At 40.8% G+C, this 21327-nt stretch overlaps 1 protein-coding gene across 1 annotated transcript in view; it reads right to left on the bottom strand.

Moving 5' to 3' along the window:
• nav1a (neuron navigator 1a) overlaps positions 1-21327 on the bottom strand; it is an 86512-nt gene that overhangs the window by 21474 nt on the left and 43711 nt on the right. Inside the window, exon 8 of the mRNA XM_079557880.1 lies at positions 8470-8608. Within this exon, the coding sequence (XP_079414006.1) occupies positions 8470-8608 (139 nt within the window). The remainder of the gene's footprint in view (positions 1-8469; positions 8609-21327) is intronic.

The following is a 21327-nucleotide window of genomic DNA, read 5'->3' as shown; positions in this document are numbered from 1 at the left end:
TTGAGTTTGTGGTCAGCGGTGTTTTTCGGTATGTATTAATCATTTTTATTGAAATGTAGCAGTTTATATTCGTTCATTTATTCAAACTATCGTTTGTTTTGTTGTTGAAGACTATTGAAGGCGAATTTTTCGGCAACCAGGATAGATTTATTCAGTTAATGTTAATGCACATGTAAACGGATAATGTTAGAAGCCAAGTGAGAAGTCGACGTTGCACCGTTTAGCAGACACTTTAGTCCAAAGCGACGTACATTTTAGAGTTATACATTCACATGCACACACCAATGGCACAGCCTTTGGGAGTAATTTTGGGTTAAGTGTCTTGCCCAAGGACACATTGACTTGGAGAAGCCAAGAATCGAAACCACTGATCTTCCGATTGGTGGACGACTACTCTACCTCCAGACCACAGTCGCACTAAATAAAGCAAATGGGGTCATTGTGAGGGTAATTTATTGTCGATCAGATCTACTAACAGTTAAATCTAATGCCTCAATGAGGCAAAAGATAAAAGCTCTTTTAAGATGGATCTGAACCTGTCTGGGCATTTTCTTTTGGCCTAAATATCACTGTAATCCAACACATTTACGATGTCCCCACAATGTACTTATGATACTATTAGTGTTAAATAACATTCATAGATGCTTAGTCCCCGTGAAGGATGATAACATGGTGTGTATTAAAGTCCCCATGAAGCTTGTTGTATTGAAGATGTGTTAAAGCAAACACAGGTTTACTCATTAGTCTGAAATATTACAATTTGGTGTTTTCTTTCCTCTGAAGTCTGGTGTTTTGGCATGTACTAAAGTTTAAAGATCCTTGAACATTTATTTTTATCTACTTCAGTTTTATATGGTGGGCACATTAAGGTCTTAATTTATCCATTGTTTTCTTTATACATCATTGCAGACGACAATGTGTGCCCTGGATATTCATCCTACAAAGACGTCCCATCCTCTTGCCATGTCTGAGAAACAGATGGAAGCAGCTTCGTGTCCACAGGACAGTCCTCAACAGGTACATTCACCTTCATCACTTGATGTTTATTTTACAGCCTCTCTTAGGTTTAAGTAACTAAGTAAAGCATATGGGGTCATTGTGCAGTTAATTTATTGTCGATCAGATCTACTAACAGTTAAATCTAATGCCTCAATGAGGCAAAAGATAAAAGCACTTTTAAGATGGATCTGAACCTGTCTGGGCATTTTCTTTTGGCCTAAATATCACTGTAATCCAACACATTTACAATGTCCCCACAATGTATTTATGATACTATTAGTGTTAAATAACATCCAGAGATGCTTAGTCCCCGTGAAGGATGATAACATGGTGTGTATTAAAGTCCCCATGAAGCTTGTTGTATTGAAGATGTGTTAAAGCAAACACAGGTTTACTCATTAGTCTGAAATATTACAATTTGGTGTTCTCTTTCCTCTGAAGTCTGGTCTTTTGGCATGTACTAAAGTTTAAAGATCCTTGAACATGTATTTTTATCTACTTGAGTTTTATATGGTGGGCACATTAAGGTCTTAATTTTTCCATTGTGTTCTTTATACATCATTGCAGATGATATTGTGTGCCCTGGATATTCATCCTACAAAGACGTCCCATCCTCTTGCCGTTTCTGAGAAACCGATGGAAGCAGCTTTGTGTCCACAGGACAGTCCTCAACAGGTACATTCACCTTCATCACTTGATGTTTATTTTACAGCCTCTCTTAGGTTTAAGTAACTAAGTAAAGCAAATGGGGTCATTGTGCAGTTAATTTTTTGTCGATTAGATCTACTAACAGTTAAATCTAATGCCTCAATGAGGCAAAAGATAATAGCTCTTTTAAGATGGATCTGAACCTGTCTGGGCATTTTCTTTTGGCCTAAATATCACTGTAATCCAACACTTTTACGATGTCCCCACAATGTACTTATGATACTACTAGTGTTAGATACTATTAGTGTTAAATAACATCCAGAGATGCTTAGTCCCCGTGAAGGATGATAACATGGTGTGTATTAAAGTCCCCATGAAGCTTGTTGTATTGAAGATGTGTTAAAGCAAACACAGGTTTACTCATTAGTCTGAAATAGTACAATTTGGTGTTCTCTTTCCTCTGAAGTCTGGTCTTTTGGCATGTACTTAAGATTAAAGATCCTTTAACATGTATTTTTATCTACTTCAGTTTTATATGGTGGGCACATTAAGGTCTTAATTTTTGCACTGTTTTCTTTATACATCATTGTAGGATGAATATCCAGGGCACACAAGGTCATCTGCAAAGACGTCCCATCCTCTTGCCGTGTCTGAGAAACAGATGGAAGCAGCTTTGTGTCCACAGGACAGTCCTCAACAGGTACATTCACCTTCATCACTTGTTGTTTTCTGCAACAGCCTCTCTTAAGTTAGTTTTAAGTAACTAAATAAAGCAAATGGGGTCATTGTGCAGTTAATTTATTGTCGATCAGATCTACTAACAGTTAAATCTAATGCTACAATGTCAGTGTCATTTAGCAGACACTTTAGTCCAAAGCGACGTACATTTTAGAGTTATACATTCACATTCACACACCAATGGCACAGCCTTTGGGAGTAATTTTGGGTTAAGTGTCTTGCCCAAGGACACATTGACATGGAGAAGCCAAGAATCAAACCACTGATCTTCCGATTGGTGGACGACTGCTCTACCTCCAGACCACAGTCGCACTAAATAAAGCAAATGGGGTCATTGTGAGGGTAAGTTATTGTCGATCAGATCTACTAACAGTTAAATCTAATGCCTCAATGAGGCAAAAGATAAAAGCTCTTTTAAGATGGATCTGAACCTGTCTGGGCATTTTCTTTTGGCCTAAATATCACTGTAATCCAACACATTTACGATGTCCCCACAATGTACTTATGATACTATTAGTGTTAAATAACATCCAGAGATGCTTAGTCCCCGTGAAGGATGATAACATGGTGTGTATTAAAGTCCCCATGAAGCTTGTTGTATTGAAGATGTGTTAAAGCAAACACAGGTTTACTCATTAGTCTGAAATATTACAATTTGGTGTTCTCTTTCCTCTGAAGTCTGGTCTTTTGGCATGTACTAAAGTTTAAAGATCCTTGAACATGTATTTTTATCTACTTGAGTTTTATATGGTGGGCACATTAAGGTCTTAATTTTTCCATTGTGTTCTTTATACATCATTGCAGATGATATTGTGTGCCCTGGATATTCATCCTACAAAGACGTCCCATCCTCTTGCCGTTTCTGAGAAACCGATGGAAGCAGCTTTGTGTCCACAGGACAGTCCTCAACAGGTACATTCACCTTCATCACTTGATGTTTATTTTACAGCCTCTCTTAGGTTTAAGTAACTAAGTAAAGCATATGGGGTCATTGTGCAGTTAATTTTTTGTCGATTAGATCTACTAACAGTTAAATCTAATGCCTCAATGAGGCAAAAGATAATAGCTCTTTTAAGATGGATCTGAACCTGTCTGGGCATTTTCTTTTGGCCTAAATATCACTGTAATCCAACACTTTTACGATGTCCCCACAATGTACTTATGATACTACTAGTGTTAGATACTATTAGTGTTAAATAACATCCAGAGATGCTTAGTCCCCGTGAAGGATGATAACATGGTGTGTATTAAAGTCCCCATGAAGCTTGTTGTATTGAAGATGTGTTAAAGCAAACACAGGTTTACTCATTAGTCTGAAATAGTACAATTTGGTGTTCTCTTTCCTCTGAAGTCTGGTCTTTTGGCATGTACTTAAGATTAAAGATCCTTTAACATGTATTTTTATCTACTTCAGTTTTATATGGTGGGCACATTAAGGTCTTAATTTTTGCACTGTTTTCTTTATACATCATTGTAGGATGAATATCCAGGGCACACAAGGTCATCTGCAAAGACGTCCCATCCTCTTGCCGTGTCTTGAGAAACAGATGGAAGCAGCTTTGTGTCCACAGGACAGTCCTCAACAGGTACATTCACCTTCATCACTTGTTGTTTTCTGCAACAGCCTCTCTTAAGTTAGTTTTAAGTAACTAAATAAAGCAAATGGGGTCATTGTGCAGTTAATTTATTGTCGATCAGATCTACTAACAGTTAAATCTAATGCTACAATGTCAGTGTCATTTAGCAGACACTTTAGTCCAAAGCGACGTACATTTTAGAGTTATACATTCACATTCACACACCAATGGCACAGCCTTTGGGAGTAATTTTGGGTTAAGTGTCTTGCCCAAGGACACATTGACATGGAGAAGCCAAGAATCAAACCACTGATCTTCCGATTGGTGGACGACTGCTCTACCTCCAGACCACAGTCGCACTAAATAAAGCAAATGGGGTCATTGTGCAGTTAATTTATTGTCGATCAGATCTACTAACAGTTAAATCTAATGCCTCAATGAGGCAAAATATAAAAGCACTTTTAAGATGGATCTGAACCTGTCTGGGCATTTTCTTTTGGCCTAAATATCACTGTAATCCAACACATTTACGATGTCCCCACAATGTATTTATGATACTATTAGTGTTAAATAACATCCAGAGATGCTTAGTCCCCGTGAAGGATGATAACATGGTGTGTATTAAAGTCCCCATGAAGCTTGTTGTATTGAAGATAGAAATTTCCTTAAGTAATGGCTTAAAAACTTCTGTCACTACATTTTACTATGATTCTCTAAAGAATGTTTGAGTCTCATTTAGCTTCATACACTACTTTTTTTTGTACTTTTCAGTTTAATGTCATACTGTATAATGATTTAAGTTGTTGCTTATTTTTACAGAGTCTGGAGGACTTCCATAATGAGAATGAAGAAATTGTACCAAGACTAAGACGGACAAAAAGCATTATGGTAAGTCCACAACTAACTGCCTGGATTAACATTGTGGAAATGTTCCACAATCTTTCATAAAGTACATGATTTAATGGAGTGTTTATTTTAGAGAAAATATGTCCAAGTGACTTCTTTTTATTTATTTCAGAATGACATATTTCTTGAAGACACAGAACTGTATGATACCACATCATCAGTCAGTGGAGATGAAGACGAGTATGTTCCTGATTCTGACCCGGACACTGACAGTGATTCTATGATGCCAATTGTTCAGTTTGGCAGGTATTTCTTTAAAAGTTAAAAGTTTAGAAGTTGTTAAGTTAAAAGTTTAGAAGTTGTAGATGTGTACAGTATATCACGAAAGTGAATACACCCCTCACAGTTTTAGCAGATTTGTGAGTATATCTTTTCATAGGAAAGCATTGCAGAAATTTCACGTGGACACAATGATTAGTTACCTTTTAACGACATATGTAACCGCTTAAATTTCTTGTTCACTCAGAAAAAAACAAAATACAGCCAAGAGTGTTTGAACATGTACTCACAAAAGTGAGTACACCCCAGATTAAAATGAAAAGGGAGGTCATCAGTGTGCGTTTCAACCTTTCTTTGCATTGAACTTTTACATTTTGAGTCTGCATCTGGCTTAAATAGATTGGTGTGAGATTTGAATGCAATCCTATGGAGAATAACAGGATCTGCTTCAGTAGTCACAGTGCATGTTGACATGCATGTTTCTTTTAGGTGTATTTCAGATTACCAATGTTGACAGCATTCATGCATCCCCAAACCATAGCAGTCCCACTACCATGCTTGGCTTTTGATAGGATACACTTTTTTTTGTAAAACTCACTTGTTTACCACCACACATGCTTGACACCATCTAAAGTATATTTGTTTATCTTGGTCTCTTCAGATCACACGACATGGTCTCAAGAGAGATGAACAGACCAATGATATGGATCACTGGAACCAAGATAAACAAATTTGCTTTAGATAGTGTCAAGCATGTGTGGTGGTAAACAAGTGAGTTTTACAAAAAAGGTGTATCCTCAATAGCCAAGCATGGTAGTGGGACTGGTTTGGGGATGCATGAATGCTGTCAACATTGGCAATCTGAAATACACCTAAAAGAAACATGCATGTCATCATGCACTGTGACTACTGAAGCAGATCATGATATTGTCCATAGGATTGCATTCAAATCTCACACCAATCTATTTAAGCCAGATGCAGACTCAAAATGTAAAAGTTCAATGCAAAGAAAGGTTGAAACGCACACTGATGACGATGATGATGATTTAGTTAGATGATGATGATTTAGTTTCATTTCGAGACGATTCGAGCCAACACAGCCCCTTCTCTACCAGATTTTAATCTGGGGTGTACTCACTTTTGTGAGTACATGTTCACTCAGAAAAAAACAAAATACAGCCATTCATGTTTGAACAAGAAATTAAAGTGGTTAAATATGTTGTTAAAAGGTCACTAATCATTGTGTCAAAGTGAAATTTCTGTAATGCTTTCCTATGAAAAGATATACTCAAAAATCTGCAAAACTTTGAGGGGTGTACTCCCTTTCGTGATATACTGTGTGTTGCAAAATTGTAATATGTGAAGAAATGAAAGAGTTCTCCGCTAATTTACCTTGTTTAATAAAAGGTATGATGTACAAGTCAAATTGGTTTGATTTTTGTGTGGATGAGTTGACTGAGTAGTTGCGCAGTCTTCATAGGCTAACAAGACCAGACATGATATATATTTTTTTACACTTGGGAATCAGTCTCCATATATTTAGCGGATACTGGAGTTAGTTCCACAGATCTAATCATTCAGGCACAGCTGTTACCCTGTTAGCACATTTTTTAAATAGCCATGAAGGTTTTAAACCGATTCAAAAGGTAATGTGTTGACATGGGTAGTATTTATAATAGTGAAATTTGTCACAATGGCCATCCTTTTAAGAATCATCCTCATCACTTGCACAACACGAGTGATTAGAAATGAGTCAATCTGCATCTTTCTAGATACCGCTACAGTAGAAGTTAAACTCCCAGATGCAATATGTTTTGCAGATTGCAGATCACTCACTGGGGTGGGAGGGTTTCTCTTTTTGTTATTGTTGATTAATTGCTGACATTTGGATGTGTGCATGAAGGTGTGTATGGGTGAGGCAGACTTGAGTGTTGCTGCTTGTGTGTACCGTTTTTTGTTTTTCAATGTATATTGGACAATATGCTGCTACAACCAAAGGTACAAATATATGCACACTGTCTGTCTTCCCTGTTTAAGGTGGCATAAAAAGAAATTTAAAAAAAAAAAAAGTAAAAAAAAAAAGAGGTCCCCACAAGTAAAATACACATTTGTGTGAAGTATGTAAATTTATGCAAATAGTGTCCCCTGTAAACACATTGACCCGTTTTTACGGAGGTCCCCATATAGCATGGGGAAAACACTACATTGCATTTTCAAAGGTTTGAAGGTGTGTTTAGGCTTACTGACCAATGCATACTTTACCTGATTTTTTTCAGACTTGTAGAACCTCTAGAAAGGGTGGTCCCCAGAAGTGATGATTAAAAACTTAGTCCCCATGAACCATGGAAACCAGACTGGGTGTGTGTGTGTGTGTGTGTGTGTGTGTGTGTGTGTGTGTGTGTGTGTGTGTGTGTGTGTGTGTGTGTCAAGTGTGTACAGATGGTGATGTTTCAGTCCTGTTATTTAGTATTTACATAAAAACAGCATTTGATTTAATTGTATAAATCCCCAGGGAGACGGTTTTTCCTTTTTACAAAGGAGAAAAGGTCTGTCTACATAGTTAAATGTAAATATACTTAGTAACTATTTTCCTATTCTTTTGTCTGGTACAAGTCAGAAGATACACACTGGTCACGCCTTGTTGTGTAAAAAGGATGGTACATCTTATGGCTATCATCATAATATAATCTGCATATTGTAGCAGATGTGTTCCCTTCACGTCTCACCAAATCATGTTGCAGAGGAGCATGACCTAAATCAGGCACTTGAGGAATATGCACTCGCGCTCGTCTGGAAACAATAGCAGTGAGATCGAAGAAAATGTTGAATAGTGCCTCAGGCTGAATGGGACACTGGCCAGTCTATCCCAGACGCCCACAGAAAACCACACTTGAACGAGAACGCAATAGTGAGGTTTATATTTGTGTGTTCTGTCAATCTAGAGTTTAATTACTCGTTGATATGTCTTTTTGGCAGTTCTTTTTCAAGGTTGTCAAAGCTTTCTGCCTCATAGCAAGCATTGATTGATAGATATCCACAACATACTTCACTGATTTAGCCGGAATTTAATATTTATAAAGGGAAATGCATGATAATAAATTATTAAGTTAGGTTTTAAAATGATTTATCTTCAGTGGCTTTAGAGAAAGCCGTCAGAGATAGTGCCGTGCAGCAACAAAGAGGTCTGTTCTCATTGTGTTGCCTCGCATTGATCGCTGCAGATGAAATACATTTTAAAGGTGTGGGCAGAATGCTAATCCGTCTTTTTGATAATCTACGATCTTAAAATGCATCCAGCCTCCTGCCTTTGTTTGTCCTAGGCAGAGCTGACCACCTCATCAGCTCCTCTGCAGATTGTACACCTCATGTGTGCCTCACGTACCACGATGGCGGAGTTTCTGCGTGAGCCGATGGGAGTGTTCGGGAGGGAGTTGAGGGTGGGGCTTGTGTTGAACTCTTCGGAGCTGAGGTTGTCCGAGCCGTCACTCAGGCCGCTGCTGATGGAGCTGCTCTCGTCCCAACTGCAAACACAAGACCAAGCACAACGGTCAGATGAGGTACATAGCTGACTGTGTAATGATTAATCTTTTCACTTGTTATTCATGAATATACAAACTCTAGTCCGAAAAGGTTGAGACATTTTGATAATCATTTACAAATAAGGTGCAGGAAAGTCATAAACTGTAGGAAAATAGCCGGTGATTTTGCATGGTGATTAATTGGTGATTAATCATGGTCATTTAAATCAGCGGCTCTCACATTTTTCACACCAAGTACAAGGGATGTCATGATAAATATTATATTGACTTATCGTTCAATAAAAAACAGATAAACGATACATTTTTGGACTTGAAATTTATCGCCTGTACATTTATTAGCATTTACCCCCTATTCTTTCTTTGTAAAACTTTAATTTTTAACTGAAGCAAATCGAGTTTCATTATATGTCATGTTTATAGCAGCTTGTGTGGTACTCTAGGATATGATGATGAAAGGTTTATCATCATTTTTATGCCTGAGAGTGCACAGTATTGTTAGAGTCAATAATATCGTTTATCGTGACGCTTTCCTGCCTCAATATATCAAACTTCAAATTTGTTATCGTGACAGACCTTCCAAGAACAACCACATAAAACATAAAACATGATATTTTTAAGTGCCACAATATTTGCTCAATTTAAATGCATTAGTGAAATGATCTTAAATTGAAACTCATCAGGTCTAAAATTGCAGCTGAGCTTGAGCTCCACCAATGGCACCACAGATTGAGAACAGTTTTAGATAATTTAGGAAATTCAGAAAATTAAAAACTTCTGGATTGTGTCCTTGCATCAAAGGGCACTAAACCTTGATGTCTTTGTCTCCTTACGCCCTGCGATCATCACCGAGGCTCTATTACATCAGTGTCTGGCTTCATATCGTGTAGTTTTCCTTTTGATTAAATATTCATGAATTCAAGACCCCATTTAGATAGCTGCCTGCTCTAAATAACCAACTTTTTCTGTGTAATATACTATTACTGCAAGCACTCGGCAAAAAGACATTCGGAGAGAGCTCTCAATAGTGTCTCAACCCACACAGTCACCGAAATAGCACAAAGGAGAATATACAGTGATGCAAGCAGCACCCACGAGTGCATAAAGGGATTGTGAGCCAGGACTCATTGGCACATACAAGTGGCAAAAATGATGGGATTTGGAAAAAGTAGTCACTTAATTGGCTATAAATCTATAAATGGGTTCGGATAGACTTATGTGTCATACTAGTTGATAGAAGATCAACCAAATATTGCACAAAACTATCCATACTGTGTGCGCTTACTGGGTTTTCACAATAGTAATAGTTTGTACTCTTAAATAGGTTTACTTATGCATTCATGTAAGTTCCGGGAATGGGAAAGGGAGGTAACTCTATCGGAGTATGACTGTATATGTGCGCACATTGTTCAGGAAGTCAAGGGGTTGGTACCGTATGGTAGTATTAGGGTTAATGGGTCACTCTCATGTTGCTGCATACTGTAACACTAACATAGTAACGGGTATGCGTTTTTTTTTTTTTTTCAATAAAGAGGTCGCGTAGGGTGCCAGCGGTGCGGGGCGGGCCTTCCGGATGGGTGCCTGTTTGGGTCACGCTGCTCCCTGAGGACATGGGACGGTGGGGATTTATGGGGGAAGAGAGTGGGACAAAGGGAAAGCCCTCTTTGCCTCAATCATGGATGTGGGCACGTGGAAAGCGCGGAAGATTTGCATGTACACTGTCGGCAGTGATCACTATGAAGGATGCCAAAGTAAGATTAAGGGCACGTTTAAAGAAGGGTCCGATTAATCTTAATCGACTCTGAGTAAGACCTTAACTTTAAGATGAATGAGAAAAGTTAATCCAGACAAAGCTATCTTTTTACACTTTCAAACACAGGCAGCTTTTACTTCATAGCGCCTAACTATTTAGTGGTCTATCTATAGGCTCAGTCACTTCAGATACCAAACCGGTCTTTATGAATAAATTATGTTTTAATATTACTAAGCCAGAAACCGTAAAAAGGTCATGGGTAAAAAAATGCATCAAGTCTTGAAGAGTGAACTTTTGTATGCATCTCTATAAGGCTAAGAGACTGAGTTAAAACCTGCTGAGACAGACCAAAAATGGCTCTGAAGACGTACAGGATGTGCCAAGAGAAACACAACCCGTCACAAGTAAGTAATACAGTATCCACAACGAGACAATGAGAGAAGAGGACGACTTCGCCACCGCATAACCACATTACAGTAAGAAAGCATTCATCTCTGTGAGTTGGCAGTGATCGGACATCGCTCTCACTTTGATCTGAAGAAGTGTAATTTTATCAGATTTCAGCATTATTCCCCTTTTGGCACAGATAATGCAAAAAAGATCACGATTTTTTGGTTAATGAAAGAACACTGCAGTTAAAAAAAAAGGGTCTCATTTTCTACACTCTTTCAATCAGTGTCACTACACATGCTGCTACATCTATCCACGATTCCACACATGTCTGACGGCCTGTCGTCGAGCTCGTCTTTGGCTTTTACAGCCTCACATCAATGCAGCAGAAAGATGAGAGATGCCAGGGCTTGACGGAGCTACTCGAGAGGAGAAGTTCAGATAAATGAGACAAAATCCTATCGAAGGCTGAGCAAGTTCGTAAAGGCAGAAAAATGTTGGCACTAAATGACTAATCTTTCGTCTCTCTAATCTATGGGTAACTGCTGCAAGTCCTGAACAGAAATGCATGGTGATAAAGCACAAAGAGGAATCCAATGTAAAGATGTGGCAAATAAACCTGTAAAGAATTGCTGTCTGCTACAGTCTGTAGCTTTTATTACGGCAAACGCTTACAAGGTATTTGTTTATACGAAGCTACTGTTTTAAGTTCATGCCGAGGGCGTAATGGCTTTGAAAAATAGAACAGTGTGGCAATGGTTTGTGAGTAAAATGAATATCAATGTTGATCGCATTTAGGCTGCAATAAATGTCAATTACAGTGAGACACAGGCTTGATTAAACTCATTTTTCACCTTTACTTCTGCAACAATTTTCTCTCCGAGCAAAACCTGTGCAGGTTATACAGCAATACCCCCGTGCCAGATGAGCAGGTGGTCTCTCTGCCCTCACAAATACATCATGCTTTTGAAAGAGGAGCCAAGAGCATCATTGGTTAAAATATGATCTGATCAAAACTAGGGCTGGGTACCGCTACACTTCTTTTTGATACCAGTACTTCAGCGATACTTGGAGATCTGCACATTTACAATATCAGGTTCATCTCCAATGCCAAATAAATACATTGTAAATAATGCAGCATAAATAGAGAAACAAATTGGGAATAATTTATGAGAAAATGTGGGGAAAATGGGAAGAAATAGAGAAAATACTAGCAATATAAATGAGTAAAATTACCCCAAAAAAGGGGGAAAATGGGGCAAAAGTTGGCTAACAAAAAAAAAATGCTAGGGAAAAGAATTTAGAAAATAATAATTTATTTGAGTTGAAAAAACCAAGTCACTTCCTTTAATCGAACAGCATCAAAACCTCTAAGGATAATTATTTTCAGTACCTGCTTTCGATACCGGTAGAACCTAAACTCTTTTCCGATACCAGACTGGTATCTTCTAACGGCACCCTGCCCTTATCAAAGCGCATTTTCGCATGCAAAGGGTTCCCAATTCACACAGAGGAACAATTCAGTTCCCCTGCTGAGTGCAAGTTCCAAGTCATAGAGATATGTGGTAGAAATGGTACTGTGGTGATACAGCTTTGCCCAACCAACATGTTATCACTGCAGATGTTCTGTGTGCGAGTCTGGTGACCATGAAGAGATAAGCCAGGAAGGTTTTTTTCCTTTGTTCTAAATGGCCCACACAAAGCCAGACACACTGTTAAAAGGATTGCACACTTCCCATTGTTTAGTCTGTGAAGCTAATTGTTAATGTTTTATCTACAACTTTTTTTTTTTAAGTCCTTAGCTCTGTCTGGTCTCCTCTCCCTGACCTCTAAGATTGGCATGTGAGGGGGGGGGGGGGGGGGGGGGGGGGAAGAAAAGCGAGTGAAGGAAGATTGAAGAAAAAGCTGCTAAAGAGACAAAACCGGCTTTGCCAGAATTGAGCAGCAGTGCATTCTGGGACTTGGAGTCCGGCCAAACTTACAGTATTGGTTGATAAGCAGCCCCATCTAAGCAAACATTTGTTAAAACTGCATGAGGTCCATTTGGAGGAGTGCATGGCTGAGCGGCTCTTACTGCTCTGAGAGAGTGATGACAAGGTGACTTTGGGTCTCACTCCAGATAATGTAAAAGCAGACAGCCCACCTGCCGCATGATCCAGCATTGATTTTGAAGAGCAATTAACTAATTATTCAATCAATACTGAGTCTAAATTAGGCAACATGAAGGCACTTAGACACAACATGGCCTCAAACACTAAACTATATCAATATATGCAGAGACATATGCCAGTGGAATGAAAGTGAATAGTGACATTAATCTCTTTGAGCTATTGCAGAGTTAAATGCATTTTTCCCCAGTTTGTCGACCCATGGAAATGTGCACTGGACAAGAACTTTCCACTCCCATTAAAATCCGCAGTGACACATGGAGGGACCCACAATGGATAAATCAGATGGGTTCCACATTCAGGAGATGCCTTTTCAGGAATAGAGGAAAAACTAGAGCGGAGCCAGGCTGGCACTCGGGCATTTAAGACGAGGCACTCGGCACGTGAAGGCATCAGAAGTCATTAGGAAAAAAAAAAAAAGTCTAGGATTTATTTTGCAAGGATTAAACAGTTGGAAAATGAAGTGAGATGCAGCGCGACCTTTTGGCTGTGATTCCCGGGCTTTCGCAGAGTGCTAAATACATTCCAGGCGAACTCTAATGACAGGAGCCACGTTTTTACACTCTGAAAATGTTTCCTCCCAAGTCCTTTTGGGTGAAGCAAGAGCAATATTTTGACAATGACAGCCAAACCAGGAAAGAGATCATATTGATGAAGAAACAAACAAAAGACAAGTGATTCACCGCCTACTGTTAGATGTTTAACAAGTTCAGACCGGTTTGAGAATTAAGCGCCGGTGAGAAAACAAGTCTAAAGCACAATATGATGCACAACTCTGTGACAGATCACGCCCAACAACCATGTCATGTAACAACAGTTTGCAATTGTGACTATACCTCACTGTATGTCAAATTTAAAAATAACTTAGATATTCACCTGAATCGGGTGAAAACACATTATGGACATTGGTTGGGGAGCACAGATGGTAAACAGCATATGTTCTTGGACCCATTAAACAGTGTATCACCAGGAAGTCAACAGTGTGAATGGCCTTTTGAATGCCCACGACCAAAGGTAAAACTGCGAACATTTGGAAATTTACATTATATCCCTAAATGCAACAATATTAATAACTGAATCAGCCTGTCCAACTAATACAATGCGGTTGTTATTTTTGCTCTACTCTCAGCACAACACTGTGGAGATGGAGTTTGTTTTTCTAAATTGGATGCTAGAGGCACTGGCAGAGTAATTAGCCACTTAAAGGACATTTTAATTACAGCACTTTACTGACTCTCTCCTGAATTGCCTCGTTGAACGCCTAAATAAATAAATAAATAAGAATGAGACAAGTAAAACCTAAACAGAGCTTGCCTTTGGGCACACACCAGACAGAATATCCTTTCCATTTTGTTTTTGTACAATGGCTTCTGTTTCCACGATGTGGCAGGAGAGGTGTCAGAGCTGGACAGTCGACACACACACACACACACACACACACACACACACACACTGCAGTATTTGGGCATTACAAAGGATTACAGAGCAGGCTGTAGTTAATGAGCTCATAATTACTACTAATTCCATCTGCCGCTAGGATCAGAGCTGAAGGTTGCGTGCTATTGTGTGTGGTTTTCTGTATAGGGGACAGCGGGGTGGGATGGGTCACATAAGACGTATAAGTATAAAAAACTCTCCAGAACAATGACTAAATCCCTCTAAGTCATGAGGCTTTGATAATCAATAGAAACAGAATAATACCAATAATGAGCGGAGAGGGTTGGGTCACTATTATGAAGGGTTGACCATGACCTTTCAGTTCAGCCTGGTCTCTCTTAATCTCTAAAACACTGAGAGACCCCACCCTCTCAATGACCCAACCCACCCCACTCTCCTCACACTGTAAGTCCCGATTCAAATGATTCAAATACATTAGTATATATTCAACTACATAGCAGCAGGACGTGTGTCTGGTGCAAAGGAAAAGGTCCCACCCCTAAAAGGCCATCACAGAGGAAGCCGCGATGCACATTTGTGACAGGCAATAACCCTGACAGCTACGGCCCCGGGCTCTAGGGCACACACCACCGCTGTATATAGACACACAGCGCATCAAAGTAAATTGCAATTGCCCCCTGGAGTAAAGGTCTGAATTAGCTGTCAAAAGTATGTGAGTGTGATGTTAGGAGATGGATGGGGGGAATGGCAACTTTGCTTATAAGCCTCTACGGATGGACCAGTGAGACTGATACAAAGCAATGCATCAGACAAGCTTCCATTAGAGACTGGTGAGCCTTGAGCTGACAGGGGAGATGGGCATCTGACTTTATCACAAAACATCCAGATATTGTCAGTAGAGAAGGCTGTGGTCAAATCCAATCCAATCCAACTTTATTTATAGAGTGCTTTAAAAACAACATAGTCGAACAAAATGCTTAACAAAAAACATAATAAATAAAATGACATGAGTAAAGATGGCAGGAAAAGGGTAATGCGCAGGGACTTATTGGACAAATGCTCGCGTCTTTTGTGCGTGTATACGGTTCTCATGTGGGAATTCTGAATTGGGGTCAGGTGGAGAAGAACGCTGCAGTTTCTTTGGCCTGCATTATTCTCCAGAGCCTATCCCCTGATCTCCTGTCTCCTCTCGTCCTCCGGTGCGGACAGCCGCCTGAGTTCAACTATAGTCACAGATGAGAGCTCCTCTGGCGCTGGGCCTCGCTTCTCAGTGTGGAGAAATGAAACAGGACAGATTGAACTGACACGTGGACTGTGCGCTTCATATAAGGAACTTCTACTGGTGCGACTCACTCCGCCTGATCAGGATAACACCAGAACGGTCAGCGTGATCTGCTTTAAGTCAAGTCCCAAAAAGGAAAGTAGAAAATGACAGTTATCTTTGACAGATACTTGAGTTAGACTGACACATCGTCTGCCTTCTGGTGGTGCGCTTATTAAGTGCGCATTTGATTAATTTAGGAGATTTAATTTCAGATGTCTTCTCGTGTGCAGAACTGTCTATTATCCATGCTTTGAGTTGTAAGTGGCCTCTGTGGCAATACTCAAAGCAGTACTAAGTAGCTGGTTTACCTTAATGAATCCTTTTCGTAGTCCCTCTGGGGGTAATACAAGTGTTGATGGGATGATTGGGGGGTCTTTCATCTCCCTCTGGTGTCTTTGGCCAGAAAACCACAATTGCAACTTCTCCCTCACTAATAGAATCACGATGAAGAAGCTAACAGGCTAACAGGCAAAGCTAACTGCGGGCTAGCGCCACTTAAACAGTATTTACAGCCAAGTTTGAGTGAAAAAAAGTATCTCCACTGTGTAATTGGATGTACAATATCCCTCCCTCCCTTTGTCTTTTCTGTCAGTGTAGTTTTTACTCTCACGGACAATTAATGAGTAAAAAAACATATAATGCTACGACATCTGCTGTGGCTTTTATACCCTCTAGGGGCATGAGTTACTTAGCACTGCTTTCATTTTTGTTCACTAAATCCAAGTTATGTCAATGAGAAAACTACATGTTAAACATAGAACCACATCTTGTTTTTTTGAGAGGAAAAATATAATATTTTAATTCATTAGTTTCTGGGCCCGTTACGACACAGTAACCCATGACTGACCAGGCACCTCAGAAACTCCTTCCCTTGGTCCCCCCTCTTTTTACAAGAGACAGGAAGCAGAAGAGGGACAGCACTCCCGAGACACGCTGCAATGGTTTTTTAAAACACCCTCATATTTTAAGTACTTCAGCATGGCCCACTGTGAGTTCTTCTCGGGCCCAAATCAAGTTCTGAGCACCAGGGAGGAGCTCGCGCAGGGGGAACCCCGGCACGCTGAGGCCCAAGACCAGGGTCTGGATCCTGGAGTAGAATTACCACTGGCCCCCCTCCCAGAAACGTCAGCTGACTTTAACGGCTGTGTGAATTAACTGCGCTCGCACACACACAAGGGGGATGTTTTGGTTTGAAAAATCAGGCCCGGCAAGAAAAACGAAAGGAAAGGGAAAGTTGAAAGAAAGGGCGGTGCCACTTTTTGAATAACGCACGCTCCGTCCAGGTTGTTGCTAACGTAAAGCAGCTGTTTGAAGGATGGAACTGCTTTGCTGACAGATGCAGCAGAATAAACAGACAGCGCTATAACACTGCCTCAAGCAACATAAACCAATTGAGTTCAGGGCTGAGCAAAGTAATATCCTGCTGTATCTGAAAAACAGTACCAACTCCAGGAAGTGACAACACGGTGACGATGATATAACATTAAAAGCTGTATAAATGTCACCGTCAGGCGGTTGTAGTCGTGCTATGTCAGTCTGTTTTCGTGCAGCATAAAGCAGAAGTCTCAGCAGACAAGAAAGCGCCGAGAAACGAGACACCATGGCATTAATGCAACTGGAGCCCTCTATTAGAGAAAGCAGGGTGATTAAACAATGCCTCAGTGGAGAGAGGAACACAAAATGTTCCAAAATTCAATCCAGCAAATAATCAAAGCATCTAATTTTGCAGACAAGGACGTAAGCACTGTCTCGCCGCCTCAATGCCAAAGTCTCTGGTTAGTTTCAGTAATAAAAGAACAAATTCCAAGTCATTTAGAGAGCACAAGAATGATAAAAGCTTTGAAAGGCAATTGGTTTTGTTAAGAGGTGAGCAACAACAATACCCTTTGAAAAAGCAAACAGTGTAATTTAATAGGTACCAATAGGTTGTTGAATCTAGGTAAGAGGGTAAGGAGCTCTGCGAAACCAAAAAGGAGAAGTTCAACCGCCCCCCTTGGTTAAAATTTAAATGAAATGCGACGGCTACACATTTGTTTACACAGTGCAGGAGACTGGTCTGTGAGGCGCACCTGCCAAAGGTCGTCCAAACAGTGCACGAGGCAAAGGAGAGTATAAAGGCCCATTGACTGAAGCAGAGATGGTCTTACGTTCTGTCTGTTGGCTGAGATAAAACAGACAGACACCTATTAAAACACACACATTACCCCCACGCTGCGCTGGGGGCAGGCACAGTGTAAGCGAGTCCAGTATTCCAGACACATGTGGTCAGTGACAAACAGGCTTAGGGGCGCTCCCGACAGCAGCACGCACCCGTCACCTGCTGTCAGTCATAACACGCATACTCTTCTCATGCCTCTTCGAACTTGTAACAGTGGGTTTTGGGCGGCATTCCTCAGCTCCAGGCGACTTAAAGCACACACTGCGCATTCCACGCTGTGTATTCTGGGGTCCCACTCCCTAATCTTCCAGCATATGCACACAGTATAGGCATACCATAGCAATAGCACACAGATATAAAATGACACGTCCAGCGCCCCATTCTGGTTCCAACAAAAACGAAAGCGGACTTCTCATATCGCACAGGCCTTTTCAGCCGATATGTAGAAACCTAAGGGTTGTTACTTCTTCTGTCTGCATTGCTGCACTGCATTACAAGAAATGAAAATGAAACTGCATTTATTTAATTCAAAACAGATTGTTTGAATTTTCTTGCCAAATTAAATGAAATAAAAACACAGTCACAAACCTCAACAAATGAGGGTCATGTTAATTTGAGCACCTGACTTAAATCTAAGGCCACATTTCGATTCAAATCCCTGCATGTTATAGAGGATTTGCAGTAGTGAGGTGGAAAGCTCAAACGAAAGGTGAAAATGAGCTCCACTGAATCAGGCCTGTTCAGGTGAGCTGTTGTGTGGCTCTAATTGTGACTTTGATGTGCCAGAAAACACAAAGTACACCGCGGGAGGCACCACCCCATGAAAATATGAGTCGTTTGTGGGAACAGTCTTCTGTGTGCCATAAAACGTGGATGTCTTAGAAGCACAGGTTACAAGCAGCTGGTGTTCTGCTCTCAAGTCTCTAATGACCCAGTAGTAATACACTTGTCCACTTCATTATGAAAACATCAGTCAGATGGCACCAGGCCATGTCTGTTTGGATGCACTAACTTAAGTGATTTTTTCCAATCTACCTTCACAAGTTTCAACTGGCATCACAGTGGCAAAGTGGTTAGTGCAACAAGACTTTTGCCAAAGTGTACACGTCTAAACACATTTGTATAACGTATTCTCATTTCCGACAACAACAAAAAACAAATCTATGTTGATGTCCAGTACAATTCACATGGGAAAGAAAACATCGTAATCAGCTCTCTGACCTGTTCTCCCCTTCTCACGTCAGCAAAGTGTGTTATCAAAACACCTCACTCGCCCCTGTCTAAAATTCAAAGCTGTAAAGGCGCTGGTTGATGTGGCATGCTGACAGGTGAAAGATGACAGAGGAAATGTCTATAATGTTTCACACACCCACAGACAGATGGACATGGCATCTTACATTAATATCAAATGTTGGGTTGAATTATTCACAATTTTGGAGGGAGGGTAAATGGGTTTCATACAGGATCATTTTCGACACTTTTCATTCTACAAACTACTTTGAACTTGTATGCTTTCTATTTCAACTATTCATACCTTCTTGAGTTCACAGTCAGATTAGATTGGTCTGTGCTGCATCAAAGTCACTGACCCTTGGAGAGTGGTTTGGGTGTAACACTCCAGTGAGATCATTAGCTTGTTTTTGGGAAGTTGGTGTTGCATGTAGGGGGTGAACGTTGACAGGGGCAGGTCACGCTGAGCAGACTATTTGTACAGTGTTGAGCTGACAACAAGCATGGCCACAAACATGTGCCTGAACACTATGACTTAAGACTTACTCATCTCGAAGCTGTCTGGAAGCCGTTACCTAACAATGCATGTTTAATGTCCGAATAAAATGGTGACACCAAGCGACAGGCTTAGAAACACATCCAGGCTTTGGTGTGGTTTGTATATGTGTGTTGTTTGGTATGTAAGAGTCAGTCACTCTTATGACAACCACCCTGGTTAAGTACACAATGAAAACAAAGATAAAAAAGCCACAGTTGGTCCTTTGGGACTCTGAACATATGTGTCTGACTCCCGGTCTCTGTCTGGCAGGTTAAAGGCAGTGTTAAAGCCCCCATTTCAGGCTAATGGGTTTACATAAAGGAGTCGATCTGGGAATCAGATCAAAACACATCAGGCGACATCCGTCCAAATGACCAACATTCTCCATCTGAATCCTCAATGATTTCTGCAATTGCTTCTATATCAGTAAAAAGTGTCCTGATTATGGCCTTAATGGACTTAATTATCAAAATACTGCATGTCACAGCAACCATTTAACCTGTTCAACACTGCCCTGGTGCTTAACCTCTTGATTATCCAGGCTTGGGATTGGCACAAAGGAGATGCATTGGCTCACCGCTTTGTTGATACCCATTCCATCTTTCATTCATGCTTTCTAAAAGGAAGACAATTTCTTACTTCTCTGCATCACGTTATTTCATTCTCAATCTCGGCGTGGGTGTAAATATATTCTATAGGGGGTTGGCAGCTTTATGCCCGATCACAACCAATATACAGGAAGAATGTAGGCCACTTGTTCACGAGAATGCAGCCCAGTCCCGCAGCGTATCAATGCGAACACACCCACCCACTCGCATACATCCACCCATGCACCCATCCATCCCTCCAAGCACAAGCAACCAGTTGTCATTCAGTCCACAACAATAGCCAGCACTAAGAGGCAAGCGCGCATGCATTCATATTCAACATTAACAATCACATTATTATTAAGCTATTTGCTATAAGTCCCTCCATTCAGCATATAAAGTGAGAACTGTATGCCGCTTCTGCCTCGGAAAGCCTTTACGTTAATTGACAATGCTGATTCAACACACTATAGCTTTGCGCATTGAGGTCCCGTCCCGTTCCTATACCGCACTATAGGCTACCTCTACGCCCACTATGAAGATCAGCGCGTCTAGACACACGCTCCACACAGCACAATGAGCAAATCCATGCAAACGCCTGACAGCGGGATGGAAACGTGCACAAAGCTGGAGTTTTGTCAATGAGACATGCCGCTTTTACGCACGGCTTCTACGGCGCTGTCATTAATAGCGCTGTCATCCGCGTGCTATTACCTCCCAAGCGAGTTTACCAGCCAGGTCTCTCATCCTCTTACCTGGACAGAAAGTGCATTGTCCTCCCCGTGCGCTGCTGCGGAACCGGGAGATGCAGCATTTTCCCGTTTAGCACGCGTCCGCTCATTTTCTCCAATGGGCTTCCCGGCTATTTTACAAAGCTCCGTTCACGCTCTCTGGCACATCCCGCTTTGGTACTTTCCAATAACGCACGAGCTGAGAGAGGCACACCGATAACGAGGAGCCCGCTTGTTCAACAAAAAAAAAAAAAAAAAAAAAAGTCAGCACCAGCAGTAAGCATTCACTGACTGACCACACACTCCCGCAGTGGCTCCGCTCTGACAATCGCACGCGGAAGGAGAGGGAGGAGAGAGGGAGGGGATGAAGCGAGGGAGATGAGAATAAGGCAACACCCCGAGTTCCTCCCCTCCCGTTCCTCTGATC

The sequence above is a fragment of the Gobius niger genome, assembly GCF_951799975.1.
Source record: "Gobius niger genome assembly, chromosome: 6".
Classification (NCBI taxonomy): domain Eukaryota; kingdom Metazoa; phylum Chordata; class Actinopteri; order Gobiiformes; family Gobiidae; genus Gobius; species Gobius niger.
This window is presented reverse-complemented; position numbering and strand designations above follow the sequence as displayed.